We start from the raw sequence: 20624 nt of genomic DNA on the forward strand, positions 1-20624 counted from the left end.
TGTCAATCCAAAGCCTCTCAGCTCTGCGCCGTTGAGCAGCAGACCAGAAAGGGTTGGCTTCGAGCACCGACGCGGAAAGGGCCAGCCATCCGTGCTCCACAAAATGCCCAACCACAGGAAGGTGAGCGTCATTTTTGTGTTTGATGTGTTTGTGTTGGTGGAAACTGACACGTATGGTGTTCCCCGTTTCCCCCACATATTGGAGATCGCATGCGAGGCAACGGATGAGGTACACACAATTTTTGGTGTTGATGTCCGAGTGCCGGTCAGTGGGAAAGACATCTCCATTATTTTTGTTGTGGGCCCACGGAACAAAATTATAAAAAAAATAGGAGCGTCTGTCAACTTTAGGCTCCACCAGGGGCCGTAGTTTGGCCCTAAAACGTTTCGTCAATTTATTGACTTCATCAGGTACATTTTAAATAGCAATAGAGACAGACCGTATGATCGAGAATCCTATCAAGCCGAGGTAACTAAGCACGAATGAGACAGCACAGAAACAAATACTTTTATAGACAGTTACAATAGAGGGAGGGGAAATTTGACGTCTAGGGCAGAGGTGTAACACAACAAATTTGAAATTTGGGGTGGAGAGCCAATCGGGGGGTCAGATGGAGAGTCAATGGGAGGTCAGGAGGATAAGATTTGAATTGGGCCAATAGAGAGGTCGGATTTTCAAATGTAATTGTGCCTAATGCAACAATGTATCTTAATATGGTTGTGTCTCCCAGTCACCAGCAGGTGGAGTGAGGGGGACCACGGTGCCTGCACCTTCCGGAGTCGCCAGTAGTGGTCGCTGGTTGTCCCCAGACCGGGCGGCGTTGGGAGGACAGCTCGCGACAGAATCAAAAATAAACACATAATAAAATGACGCCGTTGCATTAAATTATTGCAGTGGAGGACAAAAAACAAATAACAGAAAAGAATAAAAGCATAAAAAAATCCGGAACGTTCCCCGAATATTATATTAAGTAATAATGTGACCTTAAAAACGGTTCAAACATCAGGAGCATCCTTATAAACACATGGTATACATTTTTAGATTACATATTTACAGGGGTAAATTAATAAATAAATGCCCGATCGTAAATTCGAATTAAACCGCACCGTAACTAAAAGTATATACAGTGTTATATTTATATGTTGCACTACCATCGAACATCCAGGAGATGGAGCTGGAGAACCGTGGTAATATAATCAATTCGAGTCACCAACAGGGGGTGCTAAGTGACTCCAAGTTATATTCAGGTTGGAGATCCAAGATGGCGGCCTCCGTAAGTAGAAGCGTAAACATAACATTAAATAAGAGCGGTATTAGGGGTCACAGAAATGCCAATGTGTGACGATAAACAGTGAAGGTATAACACGAAACGAATCGACGGAGAACAAAACGCAAAGGGTTATCAAATTGAACCGAAAACTTAAAAAGAGTTCGGACCAAAATGGCCGCAGAGCGTCTTCGTTCCCCGCAGTGGCGAAATCATACGTTCCATCAAGCAACCAGGAGATGGAGCTAGAGAACCGTGGTGGGGGATCCAAGATGGCGGCCCCCATGGGCAGAAACGTAATCATATTTATTAAATAAGGGCGGTATTAAGGGTGACAGAAATTCAAATGCGTAACGATAATTAGTAAAGGCAGAACACGAAACAAACCCACGGAGAACCAAACACAAAGGGTTGCCATCTGAGCCGAGAACTTAAAAAGAGTACGGGCCAAAATGGCCCCAGAGTGTCTTAGCTCTACGCGGTCATTAGGTGTCGCCAAATAGGCCCAGATCAAACGCTTTTTATATAACGGTGGGTTAAATCAAACCACTCTCCGGGTTTGGAGGGTACATTAAAGCACTTTTCAGGTGAGTATGGGGATGGGGAATAAATAAAGGAACGGCAGGGAGGGGGGGGGGGGGGGCCCACAGGACATCAATTGAATAAATACCAAGGGTACAATTGGAAACCAAATTAAACCGCAATATTGTTTGTGAATGGCTTAAATATATGAAAAAAAAAAAAGAGTAGGGGGACGAAGGGGGCCTGGGGCTGGGGCATGGGGGCAGAATAAAAAGACACACACATGGTAAGAAAAATAATAAAGGGGGATCCTTTGTGGGGGGCCGGGGGCTGGGTTGGAAGTCGTGTAAGGGGGTCTTTGTGGGGTAGGGAAGGGAAAGGTTGGGGTTAGGGTCAGGGGTGGGAGAGGATAGGTTTAGTGTTAGGGGGTGGGGTTAGGGTTGGGGTTAGGGTTAGGGCAGGGGGTGGGAGAGGTTATGTTTAGGGTCAGAGAGGGTGGGGTTGGGGTTAGGGTCTGGTGAGGGAGGGGGTTGGGGTTAGGGTGGGGGGTGGGAGAGGTTATGTTTAGGGCCAGGGAGGGTGGGGTTAGGGTAAGGGTCAGGTGAGGGAGGAGGTTGGGGTTAGGATAGGGGATGGGGAAGGGTAGGTAAGGATCAGGGGAGTCAGGGTAAAGGTCAAGGTCAGCTAGGGAGAGGTCAGGATGGGGGGGCCAGGGAGGAGGATAAGAATCCTCGCGATGGCTCGGTCTGTGGTAGAAGTCAAAGGGGGACGGGGCCAGGTGAGTTGCGGTAGGGGCCAAGGCCAGGGGCACAGTTCTGAGGGAGGGGGCACAAACACTAACATGAAACATGAAACACAAGCTTAAAGGACCAACGGCAGGTGGGTACTCACAACGGGATCACACTTGATAAATAGAACAATCCAGCACATGAACCTAACAACATGTGGAGGATGAGTAGGTAAGTATGCACAAGGTAGGAGCACAAGCAGCACACAAGGCCATAACACATAAACAGCAAATAACCTGCATTGGAAAAGTGAGGACCATGCGGCGGTGCAGACCATGTAGCAGAGGTCCCAGTAGGACTCAGAGAAAGAACAGGTAATGGTGTGGGGGAGGGAAGTAGTATTAACCTCCCAGCATGTAAATCAATAACAGAAAGGTATGTACAAGGTAGAAGCACAAGCAGCATATGAGGTCATAGCACATAAACAGCAACATAACCTGCATTGGAACAGTGAAGACCGTGGTAGTGCAGTCCATGTAGCCGGGGTCCCAGTGGGACTCAGAGAAAGAGTTGGTCATGGTGTAAGGGAGGGAAGTTATCTGAATCTCATGACATATAAATGAATAGATCAATGTGTAAATAAATAATAAATAGTATTAAATAACAGATAAGGGTTAGGGTTAGGGTTAGGTTTTTTTTTCTTGACGACCAATAAAAAACAACAGTGTCAACCCTCATGTTTAATTTGATAAAAAACGACAGTGTTACCCCCTATGTTTTATTCGATACAATTCGACAGTGTTACCCCTTATGGGTTCTTCATGACGACAGATAAAAAACGACAGTGTTACCCTTTATGTTTCATTTGATAAAAACAACAGTGTTACCCCTCATATTTTATTTGACAAGGACACCTTTTCTTTTTTTCAAATATGTTTTTTTTCATGACGACCAATAAAAAACGACAGTGTTACCCCTTATGTTTTTTTTCATGACGACCATAAAAAACAACAGTGTTCCCCTTATGTTTTTTATGACGACCGATAAAAAACGACAGTGTCATAGATCGCTAACTAGCAGAGAGTTGTGAGCACTTTCCACCCTTTTCAGTGGAGGAATTGGACTCCCCAAGCAATGTCATACTTAAAAGGAGCAAGTAAGTTACATATTAATTTAGTCTTTCGGCCTGTAGCATATAGGGTTAGGGTTAGGGTTAGGGTTAGCAAATGAAGCAACTGTCCCATATTTCTAACTGCATTTGAAGTAGACATTGAGACTCACAAAAAATGGACGCTATAGGACAGTGATCATGATTTGTCTCAATATCAGAATAACAACAATGGGTCAAATAGCAATGGCTGGTGGAATGGCCATGAAGTAGGTCTGTATATGCAGTGTAAGCTTGTCCAGGCCCTGCAAGTCAGGATGTAGGCTATGAATCTGAATGAAAAGCAGGTAAATAGGTAGTGGCCCCAAAATGCACCAGAATACAGGAAATCAAATTGAATAAATTCCCAAAAAATTATGAGGGGGGGGGGGGGGGGGGGGGAGAACATCAGACCCCCTGTCTATTACTGTGCCCCACCAACATGTTTGATCGCCAGCCGCCACTGAGAATGACCAATGGAAATAATTCTCTGCACAATTTGAATTTTGTTTAAATATGCTACAGTGGTCATTTGTTTAGCCAATTCATGTTAAACAATGAGGGTTTCGGGCCTTTGATCAAGCCATTGTGTTTTTTTTGTTTTTGTTATCATTGCTTTATTGGCCTAATTTGAGGAGAAATCTATAAGCATAAGCAGACATTTTATAGGCCTTTATTACACGAGTCTTCTCAATGCCGTGGAATGCTCCGTTCACTTGCATGGGTAGTAGTCCGGTAACTTGTAACCGGACTTCAGTTGCTAAGCGACGTCAACGTCTTATAGCGGACTATTTCACTGCTGATCAACACTACGAATGCTGGTAACGAATAAATTGTAAAAAGACAGACCATGTGAAGTTATTTTCCAAATAAGATTTGAAAAGCTTTGGAAGTTTATTTACAACACTATTTACATGGTTTCGGAGTACTACACTTTGACATTTTAATACAGTTCAGCGAGAAAGGCGACGAAGAATAAGAAGGGGGCGTTCCAGTCTGCGTAAACGGGAACCCCCACCACACGAGAACGCCCATTTGCGTCTGCAGTGGGATGATATTGCAAGCGGGGGGGCACCCCCCATGTGATTTGGCCCCCCCCACAAATATGCCGCCCTGGGCGGCTGCCTGGTTCGCCCATACCTAAAACCGCCACTGCATGGACTCAATAAAAGCAGTGATTGGTCAGTGGGACCTGGCCCAGGGTTCAGAGGGCCAGTATGTGTTCATTGTGCAATGGCCGTGTAGTTTAATGTGGTGGACAGTGATGTGTTGCCAAAAGGAAGCTCTCTGATGTCTAATCCATCTTCATCCTTCTTCATCAGCCTAATTACAAAAACCAAATACACTCAGGGATATGGGATGTGTGTGTGTGTGTGTCCGTGGGTGTGTGTGTGTCCGTGGTTGTGTTTCCGTGTGTGTGTGTGTGTTTCCGTTTGTGTGTGTGTGTGATTATTCTGTCTTCTCATTTTGAAATAGGTTTAGTTATCGGCTGTCCTTTTGAGCCTCAGCTGCCAGGTGGGTACAAAATGAATGTTGACGAAATCTGGTGGGGACGCGTCCCCGGTGTAATCGACGCCTATGGGTACAGACATGACGAACTCTCTGCTCAACTTCACCGCTTTTTTCCAAAGGGAGGATAACAGCATCGTAAGAGGAGAAAACTATTATAAGCGGGGGGCATGTGGAGAGTTTCAGTTATGCCGATGGGGAGATTGTTGGTCGGAGATTGTCGTCACATATGCAACATTGTGTTTTCTCTACAGGCTTTAACTGAACAATTAAAAAAACCCACAAATAAATGGTCAAACTCTTGGCATGAAAAATTATCATTTAGATCCACAAAAAACATGTGTAATCCGGGGCGCATAAAGACTGGGACCATAAAATAATAACTTTCTCTGAAACCCATTCATATTTTACAATCTCATAGGTCTCTAGGGGTCTACCGGAAGTGCCTCGTGTATACGTCAGAGTGACAACTGACTTTGTCCGAACATCAAACACAACCAAGAAGGAGGGTGATTAAGTCATCATTTATTTCATATTATAATATAGAGTTGACATTTAAAAGCTTGTTAAATAATCAGAATAAATTAAATGGGTATTTAGAGCAAAAATTGTATAATTACAGCAACAGCACAAATAAACGTTGCAACAATGCCTTTAAAACAATAAAGGAGGCAAATAGCTGACAGAATAACAGTTTCACATTACGGAGATTTTGTCTGAAATTAGCATGTTGTTACTTTGATATTAGAAGTAGGCAGGCAACGATGAATATTGTAGAGCGATATTAACATAAAGCAATAGACTTTCATTATGCAGTGGTGAAGAACTGGTTTAACACTGTGCTGAATCAGCTTGAGTACAGCTAACCTGTAAAGTTCAAAGCTGGGTTAAGTTGAAGCAACCACATGTAAATAAAAGGATGGTTTGGCCACTAGCATGTGATTAGTTGATTAGTTGGATCAACAGCTTTATATATATCAGCTCCCTCCATCGTTAAGGGTTAAAGAGGAAGAATGACTGCATAGTCCCAGTTTCTTACAACAGCAGCCTCTGTTAAACATATAGTAAGGGTTAGGGTTTACCCTGTTAAACATATAGTAAGGGTTAGGGTTTACCCTGTTAAACATATAGTAAGCCTGAAGTCTATTCCTCCCTCAGGATCATATGGTTAGGGTTAGGGTTACCCTAACCCTAACCCTATAGTAAGCCTGAAGTCTATTCCTCCCTCAGGATCATTTGTGCAAACAACAAGTTTAGAGTGGAGAAGGGAGGGACCAGTTGGTGTGGATCAAATCAAAAAGGTAAAGCAAACTAAGTACCGGAGGTTAACAGCAACAATGAATGAATCATCCACGCTGATAACGAGATATATATATATATATATATATATATATCCTTTTATTTATTTATATATATATATATATATATATATATATATATATATATATATATATATATATATATATATATATATATATATATATATATATATATATATATATATATATATATATATATATATATATATATACACACACACACACAAGAACCATAGCTTTATCATTTGAAATAATACAAATAAAATGACAGGCACGGGTTCGTAAAACCAATGCCATGTGACACATTTGGAACAGTAAAGACAGGTTAGGTCCGTGGAAAGAGAAACCGAGGGGGAAAATAAAGAAATGACTGACTAATTGAATACTATAAAATGGCAATAAAAAAAGATTCCCTCTGTTTTAACACTGAGGCGAGTGTCGTGTACACGGTCTTATAAGGCAGGAGGAATGTTGTGATGATACAGTTCAGTACAAGACAACAAGACAGGTCTGCAGACACCAACACAGCCCGAACCTCTCCACGTCCTGAGCGAAGAGGCAGAGCCAGGACTAGAAGCGGCACTGAGCAGTGGCTGTTGTACTGATGGCCACATGAAAGCTCAGACCGAGTTCTGGGCCAGCTCGTGGTCGCTGGACGAGCTGGTCTGCCGCTCAACGTTCCGCTGAGCCTTACAAGCGGCCATCTTGGTCTGAATGTCCCCCTTCTTCTCAAAGTAGTCCACCAGGGGGGGCTCCGTCAGCACGGACGCCAACATCTGCTCAAACGTGATGGACCAATCGCTGTCCACCACACTGCCCCGCCTCTGCCCTCCGCAGCCAATCAGGACAGTGTCGTCTGTGATGTCGTCGCACTGCAGCGAGCCGGTGCTCACCATGGAGTAGGAGGAGACGGACGTGTCGTCCCGGCCGTCTTCATCCGAGCCCTGCAGCGGGGGCAGGGAGTCCAGCTGGGCGTCGGCCAGGGCCTTGCAGACATCCTGGGACTGTCCTGAAGACCCTTCCCCACAGCTCTCCTCGCCCTCGGGTCGAGCGGCGGCGGGTGGAGGGGAAGGAGCCAGGGTCTTGGCGTTCTTTGTGGTGTGGTTGGTGAACTTCTTGGCCACCTCCCCGATGCGGAGCAGCAGACTTGCCACGGTGGCGATGGAGTGGTATAGCTCCTGCTCGCGGCCCTCCTCACTGAACATGTTGTAGAGGGTCTTACACAGCTCGATGAAGTGCTCCTGCACGCACACACACACACATGTATAGAGACAACCTAGTGTCACGAAGGTCTGCAAACCAGTTCCTAGCTTAAAAGGTGTAGTGTCAGTAGTTGTAAAAAGAGAGAAGAAAAGAGTGGAAAAGAGCAAGATTTTAAAACACTCCGTCTGCTCCCTCCCTCGCTACGTTTCTCCGCCATTGTGAAGTGTTGCATTCCACGCGCTGGCGATAAGACAGGAGCAATAGATTCCCCTGCCAAATCCAGGAAGAAGTGCCCGATTTATCAGAATTGAGCCGAGAGCGACAATCTGAACTGGCTCTTCAGAAGCAATCACAGCCCACTAAGAACTGTTAAAGATTTAAACTGTACTCATTTCATTCGCCAATAACTGATGGAAGGATATGCCATTTTTAACAATTTCAATCCCCCCCCCCAAAAAAAGCTTTAGATCATAGCTATTCCTTTAACACTGTTGGCCTTTCAGCATTTCTATTCTTCTTCTATAACCCTGTCCAACACTTTGCCTTACATTGAGGTGTGTAAAGACGTGCAGTCCTCCAATAGGTTAGCAATGCGGCCCGTTTGGAGGTTTGTCTGAACTGATTGCTGATTGGTCAGCAATCAGAAGATTTAAATACATGCATGTTGAAGATTTAAATACATACATGTATTGGCTTTCAACATATTTGCAATGGAGTGGACTCCATCTGATTAGTCTCTTTCTGGATCAGCTCGTCGGTTCAATGTGCAGTCGGGAAGGAACATTTTTCCCTAGCGTCCACGTGATCATGGAGATGTATAAATACAGGCAGCTCTGCCAAGATCCGGATCTTTGCAAAAACGTTGTAGGCAGAAGTCAAGCTGAAGAGGTTTAAGAAATGTGCATGTGGGTTGAGTGTTCTTTGTAAGCTGCTAAACAATGCTGAGAGCAATCAGCTGTAGGCGGGTGGGACTCCACCACACTGTCATCAGTACTGATGACAGTGTGGTGGCGTCCCACCCGCCTACAGCACCCCTCTCATCAGTACTGATGAGTGTGGTGGCGTCCTACCCGCCTACAGCACCTCTCATCAGTACTGATGAGTGTGGTGGTGTCCTACCCGCCTACAGCACCCCTCTCATCAGTACTGATGAGTGTGGTGGAGTCCCACCCGCCTACAGCACCCCTCTCATCAGTACTGATGAGTGTGGTGGAGTCCTACCCGCCTACAGCACCCCTCTCATCAGTACTGATGTGGACGCAGAGTGCTAGACTGACCTGACTCATCCTGGGCAGGTCTTTGATAGTCTCCTTCTCTGGTTCCTTCTCTTTTGCCCACATCCTCAGGTAGTACTTATAGTCCTTCACCTTGTCCTCTGACACACACACACACACACACACACACACACACACACACACACACACACACACACACACACACACACACACACACACACACACACACACACACACACACACACACACACACACACACACACACACACACACACACAATGTAGTTGGGGGTCGTGATCTGTTTGCTAGCAGGTTAGCTCCTTATGATGTGTTTTTGGTTCTGGTGTGGTTCCCGCAGGAGTGAAGGATGGAGTTGTACAAACAAAACAAGTTACTTAGTGGTTTATGTTCCTCTTTACCTTTCTTTTCTTCATTGTCTCCACCTCCATCAGCAGCATCCTTCAGATCCTCCTCTGCTGAAAGACAAGCAGCCAATCAGATCACCTCCACAGACCATCAACAATGTCCTATCAATATCCCCATCAGAGTCTGTTTCTCAAAATAGATGTTTGTCCCTAAGGGAGTTACCATTTGCATCACACACACACACACACACACACACACACACACACACACACACACACACACACACACACACACACACACACACACACACACACACACACACACACACAGAGAGAGAGAGAGAAGAAAGTGTGCATCCTTTAGTAAGAGAGAAGACATTGTGGCAGCCACAGGTACAACAAGAATACCTGAGCTCACTTCCTGCCCCCCCAGGAAGTCCACGTCAGACAGGAGAGGAAATTCTAGACGCACAAAAGATGGAAAATGGGATGTGAGGTGGAGAAGAGAAAGGAAAACACATTAAGTGTGTGTTGGGTAGAGAAAGTGAAAAAGAGAGGGATGGGAATTGTGTGTGTTACTGTGTACGTTTGTTCAGGAAAGGAAGGAAGGGAAAGTTATTGTGCATAACACATGAAGAACTGGAGAGTCTGCATTCATGGAACCATGCCAGGAGGAGCAGGTGGAGGACAGCCCTTAGCCACACACAGGAAGTCCGGAATTGTGGAAGCCCACAAGTGGTTGGAGAATATGCATTGCACCTTTCTGGTAGCTTTTCTCACCTGCCTCAGATCCTTGACCGATCCTTACTCATACCTTAAACCATCGCTTACCCAATACCAACAATTCCCCATCCCTCACGTAATACCTAACCTTAAGTATATCTACGCTAATGCCCTCAAAAGAACATCATTCAATGAGTTTGTTAGCTTAGCAAGTACATACTTGCTTATACTGCTGGTGTGTGCCAGCAGTGTGTGTGCATCAGTGTGTGTGTGTGTGTGCATCAGTGTGTGTGTGTGTGTGTGTGTGTGTGTGTGTGTGTGTGTGTGTGTGTGTGTGTGTGTGTGTGTACCAGAGGATCTGTCATCGGTGAAGAACTGTGTAGCCTCCAGGGCAGACTCCGCTTCTTCAGGACACAACACTGACATAAAGACATCACCGTCACCGATCAACCATCATCATGATAAAGGAGAAGCAGTCACAACAAGAAACAAGTTACACCAAGGTAAGCTGGCAAAGTCTGACTCCGTTCTGCCTCCGAGTAGAAACACACAACAGGTGTGATCCTTTGTGTGTGTACGTGTACGCGTGTGTGTGTGTGCGCGTGTGAGTGATGGTACTTATGAATGATTTAATCCCAGACGGAAAATTCAAATGTCACAGTACTAGAATATTTTATGACAAAATCCTACAAATATACTGAAAAATGGTTTCTAGCCACAATATGAGCAGACTTATGGATGCCAACATTAAAATCACCCCTCTGGGTGGTTGAGGCAGACATGATGACATTAAATGCTACATGACATTTGGTGCTACGCGCTGCCACAGCGCTGTTGTGTGTGCTGTTGTCCGGCTCACCTGGACTCAGGTGAAGTTTGTACAGAAGCTTCAGTTTCTCAGTCATGTCTCCGTGGTACATCCCACCTAAAGCACCAGACACACATTTAATTCCCCAAGCAGTGTTTCCCCAATTTATTCGCCTACTGGCACAAGCAGTTAAAATGGTAGAAGCTGGGGCATTCCTCTATTTCTGGTATTAACATTATTATTCATCAACAATCAACGTCAAATATTAAGAAGTGCAACAAATATTAATATTTTTAGTCGTAGCTTTGAATGTACCATTTAACAAAATCGATTTTGCTTGAAAAAAATCCCTGAAACCTGCTCCCATTCTCCTATGGGGACACACTGTTTACTAGGGATGTGACGATACACTCAGCTCAGCTCACGAGACGAGACACGATATTCGGTTCACGAGAACGAGACGAGACGAGATTTTAAGAAAACTACAATGACAAAATATATGACTGGACCAACAGACTTTTATTTAACCCAGTTGCACATGCATTTTGAAATGTTTTATTATAACTCTTTACATGCATGAAATTGAAACTAAAACTAAAATTTATAAAAGTTGAAGTAAAATAAATTAAATTAAATAATTCTCTTTTTTTCAAGTGCAAACAATATTAACCCTAACCAAATCAAAGTTCTACTCCATCAATACAGAGTGCAAATAGTGCAAACAGAGTCTGACCAAGTACGTCACTGACAACTTGGTATTTTCCGTGTCTTATCAGTCACTCTACTGCCATTCATCATTTCCGCCGGGTACCCAAAATGCTGCCAAACAAATGATTTAAAAGTGGCGGGGGCATCTTCGACGGTAATACGGGTATTTTCCGGCGTTATTCTGGCTGCCTATGGCTGCTTCCCCTGCTTCCCCTCCTTCTCCTTCGTTAGGTTCTGGCAGGCGAGACATAGCAAAGGCGCATTACTGCCCCCACAGGCGACAAATAGAAGTTTGGATAGCTCACAAATCTCACGAGACAGATTTTTAAGGCGACGGGTAATATCGTCGAGTTTAATCTTGTTTAATCTCGTCACACCCCTACTGTTTACACTACTATATCTATATCCAACAGTTGGAAATCCCTGCCCTTCGACACTGGCTGCAGTACTTCATAGTCACAGGGAGGCTGTATAATGCAATGCCAACAGGCTGTTCCACCTCTAACGTTCTGGGGTCCAACCCAGGAGTGTCCACAACTGTAGGCCTCCCTGAGGAAGAAAACCAAACTGCTTCCTGCTACTCAGTGACCTTTCTGAATGCTAAACCGCTGAATAGCCAACAGTAACCCGGCTAACCAACCTGATTTAACATGGACTCCCTTACTCACTCAGCCCGGTGACGAACTCCTTGAAGGAACTACTTAGTGACCAAACTACTCAGTGACCTTTCTGAATGCTAAACCGCTGAATAGCCAACAGTAACCATGTTAAACCAGGTTGGTTTAACATGGACTCCCTTACTCACTCAGCCCGGTGACGAACTCCTTGAAGTTGACCAGGCCGTCTTTGTTGCGGTCCAGCAGGCGGAAGAGGCGCGCCGCCAGGATGGGCGTGTGCACGCCGCACCGCCACGGCGCCAGCGCCCCGAAGAGCTGGCAGAACTGGCCCAGGTCGATGCGGTACTGCTCCAGGTACGGCAGGCTGGGGTCGTGGCGGTCCGCGGCGGCCGAACCACCCAGCCCCCAGTAGCAGCTCATGACGTGCTTGGCCTGAACAGGACGCCGCGTTAGGGTTAGTCTGGCTGCAGCGGGAGGGAAGGGGCTGTGATGGACATCCCTATGTCCTTCACTTTTTAATCATTTCGTTTTGTTTTCTTTCTTTTGTGACCATCAGTGCTACCTAGCCTGCTTTCCCAAAGGACAGCAGCCTTCTGCAGGGGGGAACTGTTCAAATAGACTGGGAGACTGTGTTCACTCTGCTAGAGAGACCGGGGTATGCATACAATAAACAAGTTCATCTGAGGTTCTATTGGGTGTTTTTTTTGCATCAAGAAGTCTCATCTGTTCTAGAAAATAGCTGTAGCAATATCTAAAGACATTTCCACGACATCGGTAAACAACAACAACGAGTGACACTTGAGGTAACCGTTTTACAAATGGCAGGAAATATATGTAGTCAAGTATAGACATTTCTGGTGCTTATAGTTTTGGCAGGGAAACATGCAGTTGAGTAAAAGGAGAATGTCCAGATATTGTACGATATATGTAGGTTTCACTAACATCGAGAACATACAAGCACAGCTTAACGTTTCTTAAAGTGTCTGAAAAAGCAGGGTTTACAATTGTTAAATGTGGATAAAGCATTTTGGTAGGTCATGTCAGGGATGACGTACTAGTGTGAAGGCAGCTGCATTCTGTACTATAGCATTTTATGCTGCCTTGATGGGATTTCTTTATGTTGTGTCTTAAACCGTGTTTTACTTCATGCACTGCTGCCCCTCTTGGCCAGGACATCTTGAATAACTGATGTATAATCTCAAGAGACTAACCGAGTAAAACAAATAATCAAAGTGGGCTGTAGGGATCTGAGCGTCATGCGACACAACCCCTCACCTTGAAGAGGCAGTAGAGCTCCTCTAACTCATCGATGCTGAAGGCAGATTCCGTCATCATGGCTCGCACCTGTGGAGGAGAGAGAGGTTGACCCCGCCTTCTGTATCAAAACAAGTTACAGTACTTATCTCCACAACCTTACTGGTGCAGACAAGCTAAAAGGTTTGGGTTGGTCTAATGGATATTGACATAATTGAGTTGGTCTCTTGTGTATGAACAAGCATTATAATAAAATATCAGATTACGGGCATTAAAGATGAACTGAACTGCAATAATCAACATCGATAACGTGTTAGTTATGACCATGATAAAAAATTATGATACTAAAAATATTATAAAAAAAAATAATCAATATATAGCTTTTTTTTAGCAACAAAAGAAAATGCGTCTTTTAGTATTAGAGCGTTGAGGACGTCACTGGCATGGTAGGACTAGGTCGTTGCTGCAGACACGCAAACATATTCTACACTCCACGGCGGAAAATAGTGATGTTAATATGGCTGGTTACGCGTTTGAGCCTGTGAGGCACATGCCTGTAGTGTCCGACTGCCACCCGGTGGAGAGGCATCAATTTCAGGCTCCAGCTCCACCTTCGGATCGTGTGCGTGTGACTGGTGTGCGTGTGACTGGTGTGCGTGTGGGTGCTGCCGGAGCGTGGACACTGCCATTGAATCGGTCTGCTGCCGAGAGGTCCCGGTCAACCTTGACCATCTAATGGTGATTAGGTTGCATAACCATGCATAGGGCATTTCGGATGCTGTGCGGCGAGAGAGAGGTTTTGGAAGTGGCCATGCTCTCTCTACGGGACGTCCGAGCGGAGACACTGGAGCGCCCCATAAATAGCAACCAAGTAACAAGGCGAAAACGATCTTTCCCCCTCCGTTTTCCTTTGATGCGTTTCAGGAATATCTCCGTAAAGACGGACTCATTGCGGAAACGCAACGAGCTGTACAAACGCTGTAGTACCTACATATTCAAGGCGCTGGTTCTCCACAAAAATAAGCGGAGCGCATCAAGCCTGCGCGCATCCAGCCTGCGCGCTGTATAAAAACATTCAAGTCGAGGAGGAGATAGTAGTTGTTTAAAGGACAATTCCGGTATTTTGAACATTGAGCCCCCTTTCTGGTTTGTTTAGGATGAAATAGAGTGGGTGACACCGAAATTTGAACTATTAGTCCTTTCTCGGGTATTTGGCTCATTTTGAATCGCTCCTGCCTGCTTCACAATGGTTGTCTGTGTGCATACACAAACCTGTCAACCCAGCAACCCTAAACGTTCGTTTTCAAAAATGTTCAAGTAACCGAGTGGTTAGTGGCATTCGTGAAGTTTAAAAAAAAAATATCGGCGCAATATATGGTTTCCATCCGTGTTAGTTGCTAATTGGAACTATTTTTTCAGATACCTCACAACCGCATATAAACTTCCGCACAAGGTCCCACTCCGTGGAGCACCTACTTTCGACTTCCGTCGGCATCTGCCTGCACTTCCCACAGGCACACCACCAATTTCCTGTGATCCTGGGGACCGCTTCAGCCGGAGCTTCAGGCGCCTCCGTAGCCCTAGCCTCCATCTCACGTAGCTCCTCTTGGGTGAATTCTGGTTCAAAACGATAACCTCTGCCGTCTAACTCAAAATCGAGTGTGTCCTCCAGAAGCCACCTTTCATAATCCATTTTCAGTGATTTTCTATGTGATTTCCCCTAATCCGAGGTGCTCACGGTACAAGACTTCAAACCAACGTAAACAGCCCACCTTTCCGGTTCGGCGGAGTAATATCATCGTGCAGTAATGAGTCTTCCAACTGAAATCAACTGGCGATAAATAATAATAATAATAATACATTTTATTTATACTGCACTTTATATTCAAGAATCTCAAAGTGCTTCAGAGAAAAAAATACCAAAAAACTATTAAAAAAAAAGGGGGAACCTCAAAGAAAGTTTAGCTGAAAGCTCTTTTAAAGAGATGGGTTTTGAGGTTCCGTTTAAAAAGAGCTGTAGTCTGTGGAGCCCTCAGGTGGTCAGGGAGGGCGTTCCATAGTCTAGGGGCAGCAGCAGAAAAGGCCCGATCACCCATGGTGCACAGCTTCGTATGTCGGGTTTGGAGGGTGTGAGTGGATCCTGAACGGAGTGTACGTGAGTTTGTCGGGGGGGGTGAGGAGTTCCTGAAGGTAGAGGGGGGCAAGTCCGTGAAGGCACTGGTGGGTGAGGAGGGAGACCTTGTACTCAATTCTGAGTGAGACAGGGAGCCAGTGCAGTGATTTCAGGATGGGGGTGATGTGGTCATGCTTGCGCACCCTCATCAGGACCCTGGCAGCACTGTTTTGAATGTATTGGAGCCTCTGGATGCTCTTGCCAGGGATCCCAATGAGGAGTGCATTGCAGTAGTCCAACCTGGAGGAGACAAAGGCATGGACGAGCTTCTCTGCATCAGCCAGGGTGAGTGATTGGCGGAGTTTGGCGATGTTCCTGAGGTGGTATAAAGCTGTCTTACAGAGGTGTTTGATGTGGGTGTCAAAATTAAGTTGTGGGTCCATTTTAACACCGAGGTTGGTGACGGATGTGGAAAGGGGGACGTTTTTGCCAGAGAAGGTGATATTGGTGATGGTGGGGGAGCGGAGCTGATGTGGCGTGCCAACAAGGATGGCTTCCGTTTTATGGCTGTTAAGTTGTAGGAAGTTGAGCTTCATCCACGCCTCTATCTCCTCCAGGCAGGTGGTCAGTGTGGATGTTGGCAGAGGGGCAGAAGAGGTGGGGGTTGTCCTGATGTAGAGCTGTGTATCATCAGCATAGCAGTGGTAAGACAAGCCATGCCTGCTAATGACACTACCCAGGGGGAGCATGTACAGTGAGAACAGTGTGGGGCCCAACACCGAGCCCTGGGGGACACCGCAGGTGACGTTGTTGGTGTGTGATTTTGCTTTGCCCAGGGCAACGTGCTCAGTTCTGTCAGTGAGGTACGAGGTGAACCAGTTCTTTACATTTCCTGATAGTCCAATGGTGTATTGCAGGCGGTGAAGGAGAATATTGTGGTCAACCGTATCAAAAGCAGCTGTTAAGTCCAGGAGGATGAGGAGAGATGGGGAGCCGGTGTCTGCTGCCATCAGGAGGTCATTTGTGACCCTGACCAAGGCTGTTTCTGTACTGTGGCCATAGCGGAAACCAGACTGGAATTTTTCAAACAAGTGATGTTGTATGAGGTGATCCTGGAGTTGTGCTGCAACTGTTTTTTCCAGAACTTTTGACAGAAATGGGAGATTTGAGATGGGCCTGTAGTTGGAGAGGACTTCTGGATCAAGGGTAGGTTTTTTTAATGTTGGTCTGATGACAGCAGTTTTTAATGCAGATGGGATATGGCCGGCCAGGAGGGAGTGGTTAATGATATTGGTGATGAGTGGAGAGACAGCAGAGATGTTGGCCTTCAGCAGAGCTGTAGGGAAGGGGTCTAGTGCACAGGTGGATGGCTTCATTTTCCTGATGACGTCCTCCACCTCTTCCTTTGTGATGCTGGAGAAGGAGCAGAGGGTCTGGACAGAGTCAATCGGTGGGTCAGCAGTTTGAAGGGGCAGGGCAGTAGTGATGGAGAGGTGTGAGCGGATGTTATTCACTTTTTGTTTAAAAAAGTTGATGTGCATGTTGCACCTCTCCGTGGTGACATCAGATTGGGATGGTAAAGGGCGTTTGAGAAGGTGATGGACAGTTGAAAAGAGCTGTTTGGAGTTACCAGGGCTATTGTTGATTATTGCGGAATAGAACCTGGACCGTGCATTATTCAGGGCTTCAGCATATGCCCTCCTGTGTTCCCTGTATGCCTGTTTGTGAACGGTCAGACCAGAGGCCTTGAGTCGCCGCTCAAGGACACGCCCAGCAGCCTTCATTGTACGTAGTTCACTGGTGTACCAGGGTGCGGAGCGCGAGAAGGAGACTGACCTCGATGTTAAGGGGGCGTGGAGATCCAGGAGACTGCTCAGGGACTGGTTGTATAAGTCCACTGAGTCAGCAACAGAGAGGGAGTCAGTTGAGCCAGAGGAGAGATGTTGAAGGTCCAGGGCCAGGGCATCCATGTTGATATTTTTCACATTCCTGAAGCGGATCTGCCGCTTTGGTTTGGTGTGGGAGGAAGGAAAAGGGAGCTCCATTGACACAACTCTGTGATCCGAGACGCCAAGATCATAGACCTGTAGGTTGCTGATGGGGGCGGAGTTTGAGATGACCAGGTCAATTGTGTGTCCTCTGGAGTGTGTGGGGGCATCAACATGTTGTTGTAGGTTGAGGGAGTCTAGCAGCTGAAGAAAATCAGCAGCGGGCTGGCATGAGGGGGTGTCAACATGAATATTTAAATCACCCAGAATGATGGTATTGGCAGAGGTAGTACAGAGTGTTGTGAGGAGATCAGACATTTCCGGGATGAAAGCAGAGTTGGGTTTAGGGGGCCTGTATATGAGTAGAACAGTCATGGGATGGGGGGGCTTGAATGTGAATGCAAGACATTCAAAGGAGGAAGTTGTAGGCAGCACCATGGGGGACAACTCCAGGTCCTGTTTGTGGATGACAGCTAGGCCACCACCGCGTCCAGTTCTGCGGGCTGCCTCCAAGTAACTGTAGCCTGGGGGACAGGCTTCGTTTAGGGCAGAGTAAACCTCTGGCTGGTGCCAGGTTTCTGTTAGACACATGAAGTCAAGTCCTTTTTCCCTGATATGCTCTTCAATCAAGCTGGATTTATTATTCAAGGATTGAGTGTTGAAAAGTTCAAATTTAACCAGTGACTGTGGAGTTATTCTCTGTACAGGTCGCAGAGCCTTAAAATCCACTCCGCGCAGGTTGGAATCCACTCCATGAAATCTATCCAGCCGGGAGTGCGGGGATCTCGCGATGTTACGTCTTTTGCCCTCAGCCGTCTCAGCGGACCTAATGGATGTGATGAAGCCGGCAGGCTGACCATAAATAAAGTTTCTCCCTGAGCCTCTGTGGATATATCGAGGTCTACGCAATAGTCCTAGCTGCTTAATGGTGGAAATACAGGGTGGGATGGAGCGATTGTTGTACTTCAGCAGCTGTGGGGCGAAGTACGTCAACATCGAACCTGATGTTGAGTGATGTTTGCCTGTTAGCAGCTAGGTACGGACCCGACGCATCTGGGGAAGAGCTGGGAGGCAGTGCAGAAAATCCACGAGACAGTAGAGACAGCTTAGCAGGTTGACCAGGGCATATTCCTCACCAGGATCGCCGGAAAAAAAAAACGCCAGCAGTGACCAGGAAAATGTCACATCGGCTACTTGTTTTTAGCCGTTGTTTTTAGCCGTTACTAGGGAAACCAAAATAACAAGTGAGCTACACGGCTCTTCACAATAACACAATAACACTGGAACAACTAAAGACAGTCCATAAGCTTGCTTTTCGTCGCTGATGTAGCTTGCAGGGAACCAAGTAGAGATAATATGTCAACAAAAAATCACTTTTTAAGTAAAATTGGCCAAAATTGGCCCAAATATTGCTTGGAAAAGCGGCGAACAGACAGCGCCAGCGTCCTCTCCGTTTGTTGCCTAGATACAACAAAATAAATGTGCAATAAAACACGACAGAAACCATATATTGCGCCGATAATTTTTTTTAAACTTCACGAATGACACTAACCACTCGGTTACTTGAACATTTTTGAAAACGAACGTTTAGGGTTGCTGGGTTGACAGGTTTGTGTATGCACACAGACAACCATTGTGAAGCAGGCAGGAGCGATTCAAAATGAGCCAAATACCCGAGAAAGGACTCGGGTATTGAACATAGTTCAAATTTCGGTGTCACCCACTCTATTTCATCCTAAACAAACCAGAAAGGGGGCTCAATGTTCAAAATACCGGAATTGTCCTTTAACCTTTTAGATTGAGTAGAAATACTTTTTAATCTACAGTTAGTAATTAAATTGACCAAGGGGCTGTATTTAAAGCTACAAAAATAATACAAAAAACCCCCTGTAACTTTCAACGCAACTCTAACGTTGCTTCAGGCGTCCACACGAATCCTAACACGAAACCGCATAGGTCCGGTTTTATTTGAAACCACCCTGGGACCATGGACCTATTAAAGAACATGGTTTATCATCTGCCTAATAAAATGTTTATTAAAGACATGGTTTCACAAAAATTCGGCACCGGGTGGACTGGACCTTGAAGACATGTTAGACGCACTTTGGGAGATACACCCGCGATGAGCATAGATGCGAGGCGGATTCAGGAGTGTCACGTCTACTTTAGGTGGATGTTGGAGGTTTACTTTCTGGTGGATATTGCACAGATGGATATTGCACAGAAACATCTTACTATGAGTTTAACTCTAGCAATCGGCTAGTCGGCGACCAACAGGGTGAGTAGAAAGGGACATTTGTGGAACTTCTGTTTACAGACCCGCCGTGGTTTAATTAGCAGCTTGGAAACATAGATCTGTGATATCGTCAGAGTAATAGTTTATACACTTTATGGTCGGAGTGCAAGCTTGTGGAGATTGACATGACAGGGGCTGATTGACATCGGAGGGTTAGTCAGTTTTAAGGCTGCCAGCCGTGTATTAAGGGCTGGTTTCCTCATCAAAGGTAGCCTGGGGAAATGTATGATTACCCCAGCTGCCTTGGCCCTATATAATTCATTACTGCAGCCAGGGGCAATGCACTAAGATGGTCCTCCTGTAGACCTGGTTGCTTGCTTTTCCATAGCCATTTCAGCGAGCCTCAGAGAGTAGGAGTAGGTTACCATGCCAGTGACGTAGCTGATTGTTGAAATCCAACATGGCGGCGCCCTGTAACACTTTCACCCCTTTCACCGTACAGTTGAATCCCTTTTAGCAAGTTCAGCCCTTTTTAGTTATTGTACCAATGAGAAGGCAGACAAAACATCTGTTATATCAACTAAACTTCAAATTTAAGGTCAGTTCCTCTTTAAATAGGAATACAAATTTAGTTCATTAAAATTAAATTTGACAAAGAGGATTTTTTGCAGTGAAGTAAAAGTAACGACAAACGTTAGATTAGCAAAAGTACTCCAGTACTTTCCCTCCGGTACTAGGAACATCCAGTTTTCATACTGCTAGCAAATCACTTACCACACTCCTCTTGGCCGTGTCCTCAAGTGATTGGATGACCTTTAACCTCTGTTTGAATCTCATCTGCTCGATCACATCTGAGCGTAGACTGCCAAACTTCTGTTTAG

General features: G+C 45.7%; 1 protein-coding gene across 5 annotated transcripts in view; it reads right to left on the reverse strand.

The window, feature by feature from the left end:
- Window positions 1-5679: 5679 nt before the first annotated feature.
- Window positions 5680-20624, reverse strand: part of LOC132466560 (TBC1 domain family member 9B) — a 29974-nt gene continuing 15029 nt past the window's right edge. For 2 of the 5 annotated variants that reach the window (XM_060063804.1, XM_060063808.1), the window contains 9 exons: window positions 20518-20616; window positions 13428-13496; window positions 12341-12584; window positions 10879-10944; window positions 10370-10438; window positions 9705-9758; window positions 9351-9407; window positions 8974-9071; window positions 5680-7734 (listed from right to left, as the gene is read on the reverse strand). In XM_060063804.1, the coding sequence (XP_059919787.1) occupies window positions 7114-7734; window positions 8974-9071; window positions 9351-9407; window positions 9705-9758; window positions 10370-10438; window positions 10879-10944; window positions 12341-12584; window positions 13428-13496; window positions 20518-20616 (1377 nt within the window). In that variant the 3' untranslated portion in view covers window positions 5680-7113. The remainder of the gene's footprint in view (window positions 7735-8973; window positions 9072-9350; window positions 9408-9704; window positions 9759-10369; window positions 10439-10878; window positions 10945-12340; window positions 12585-13427; window positions 13497-20517; window positions 20617-20624) is intronic. The other 3 variants (XM_060063805.1, XM_060063807.1, XM_060063806.1) reach the window with 3 other exon arrangements.

The sequence above is a fragment of the Gadus macrocephalus genome, chromosome 10 (assembly GCF_031168955.1).
Source record: "Gadus macrocephalus chromosome 10, ASM3116895v1".
Taxonomy (NCBI): Eukaryota; Metazoa; Chordata; class Actinopteri; order Gadiformes; family Gadidae; genus Gadus; species Gadus macrocephalus.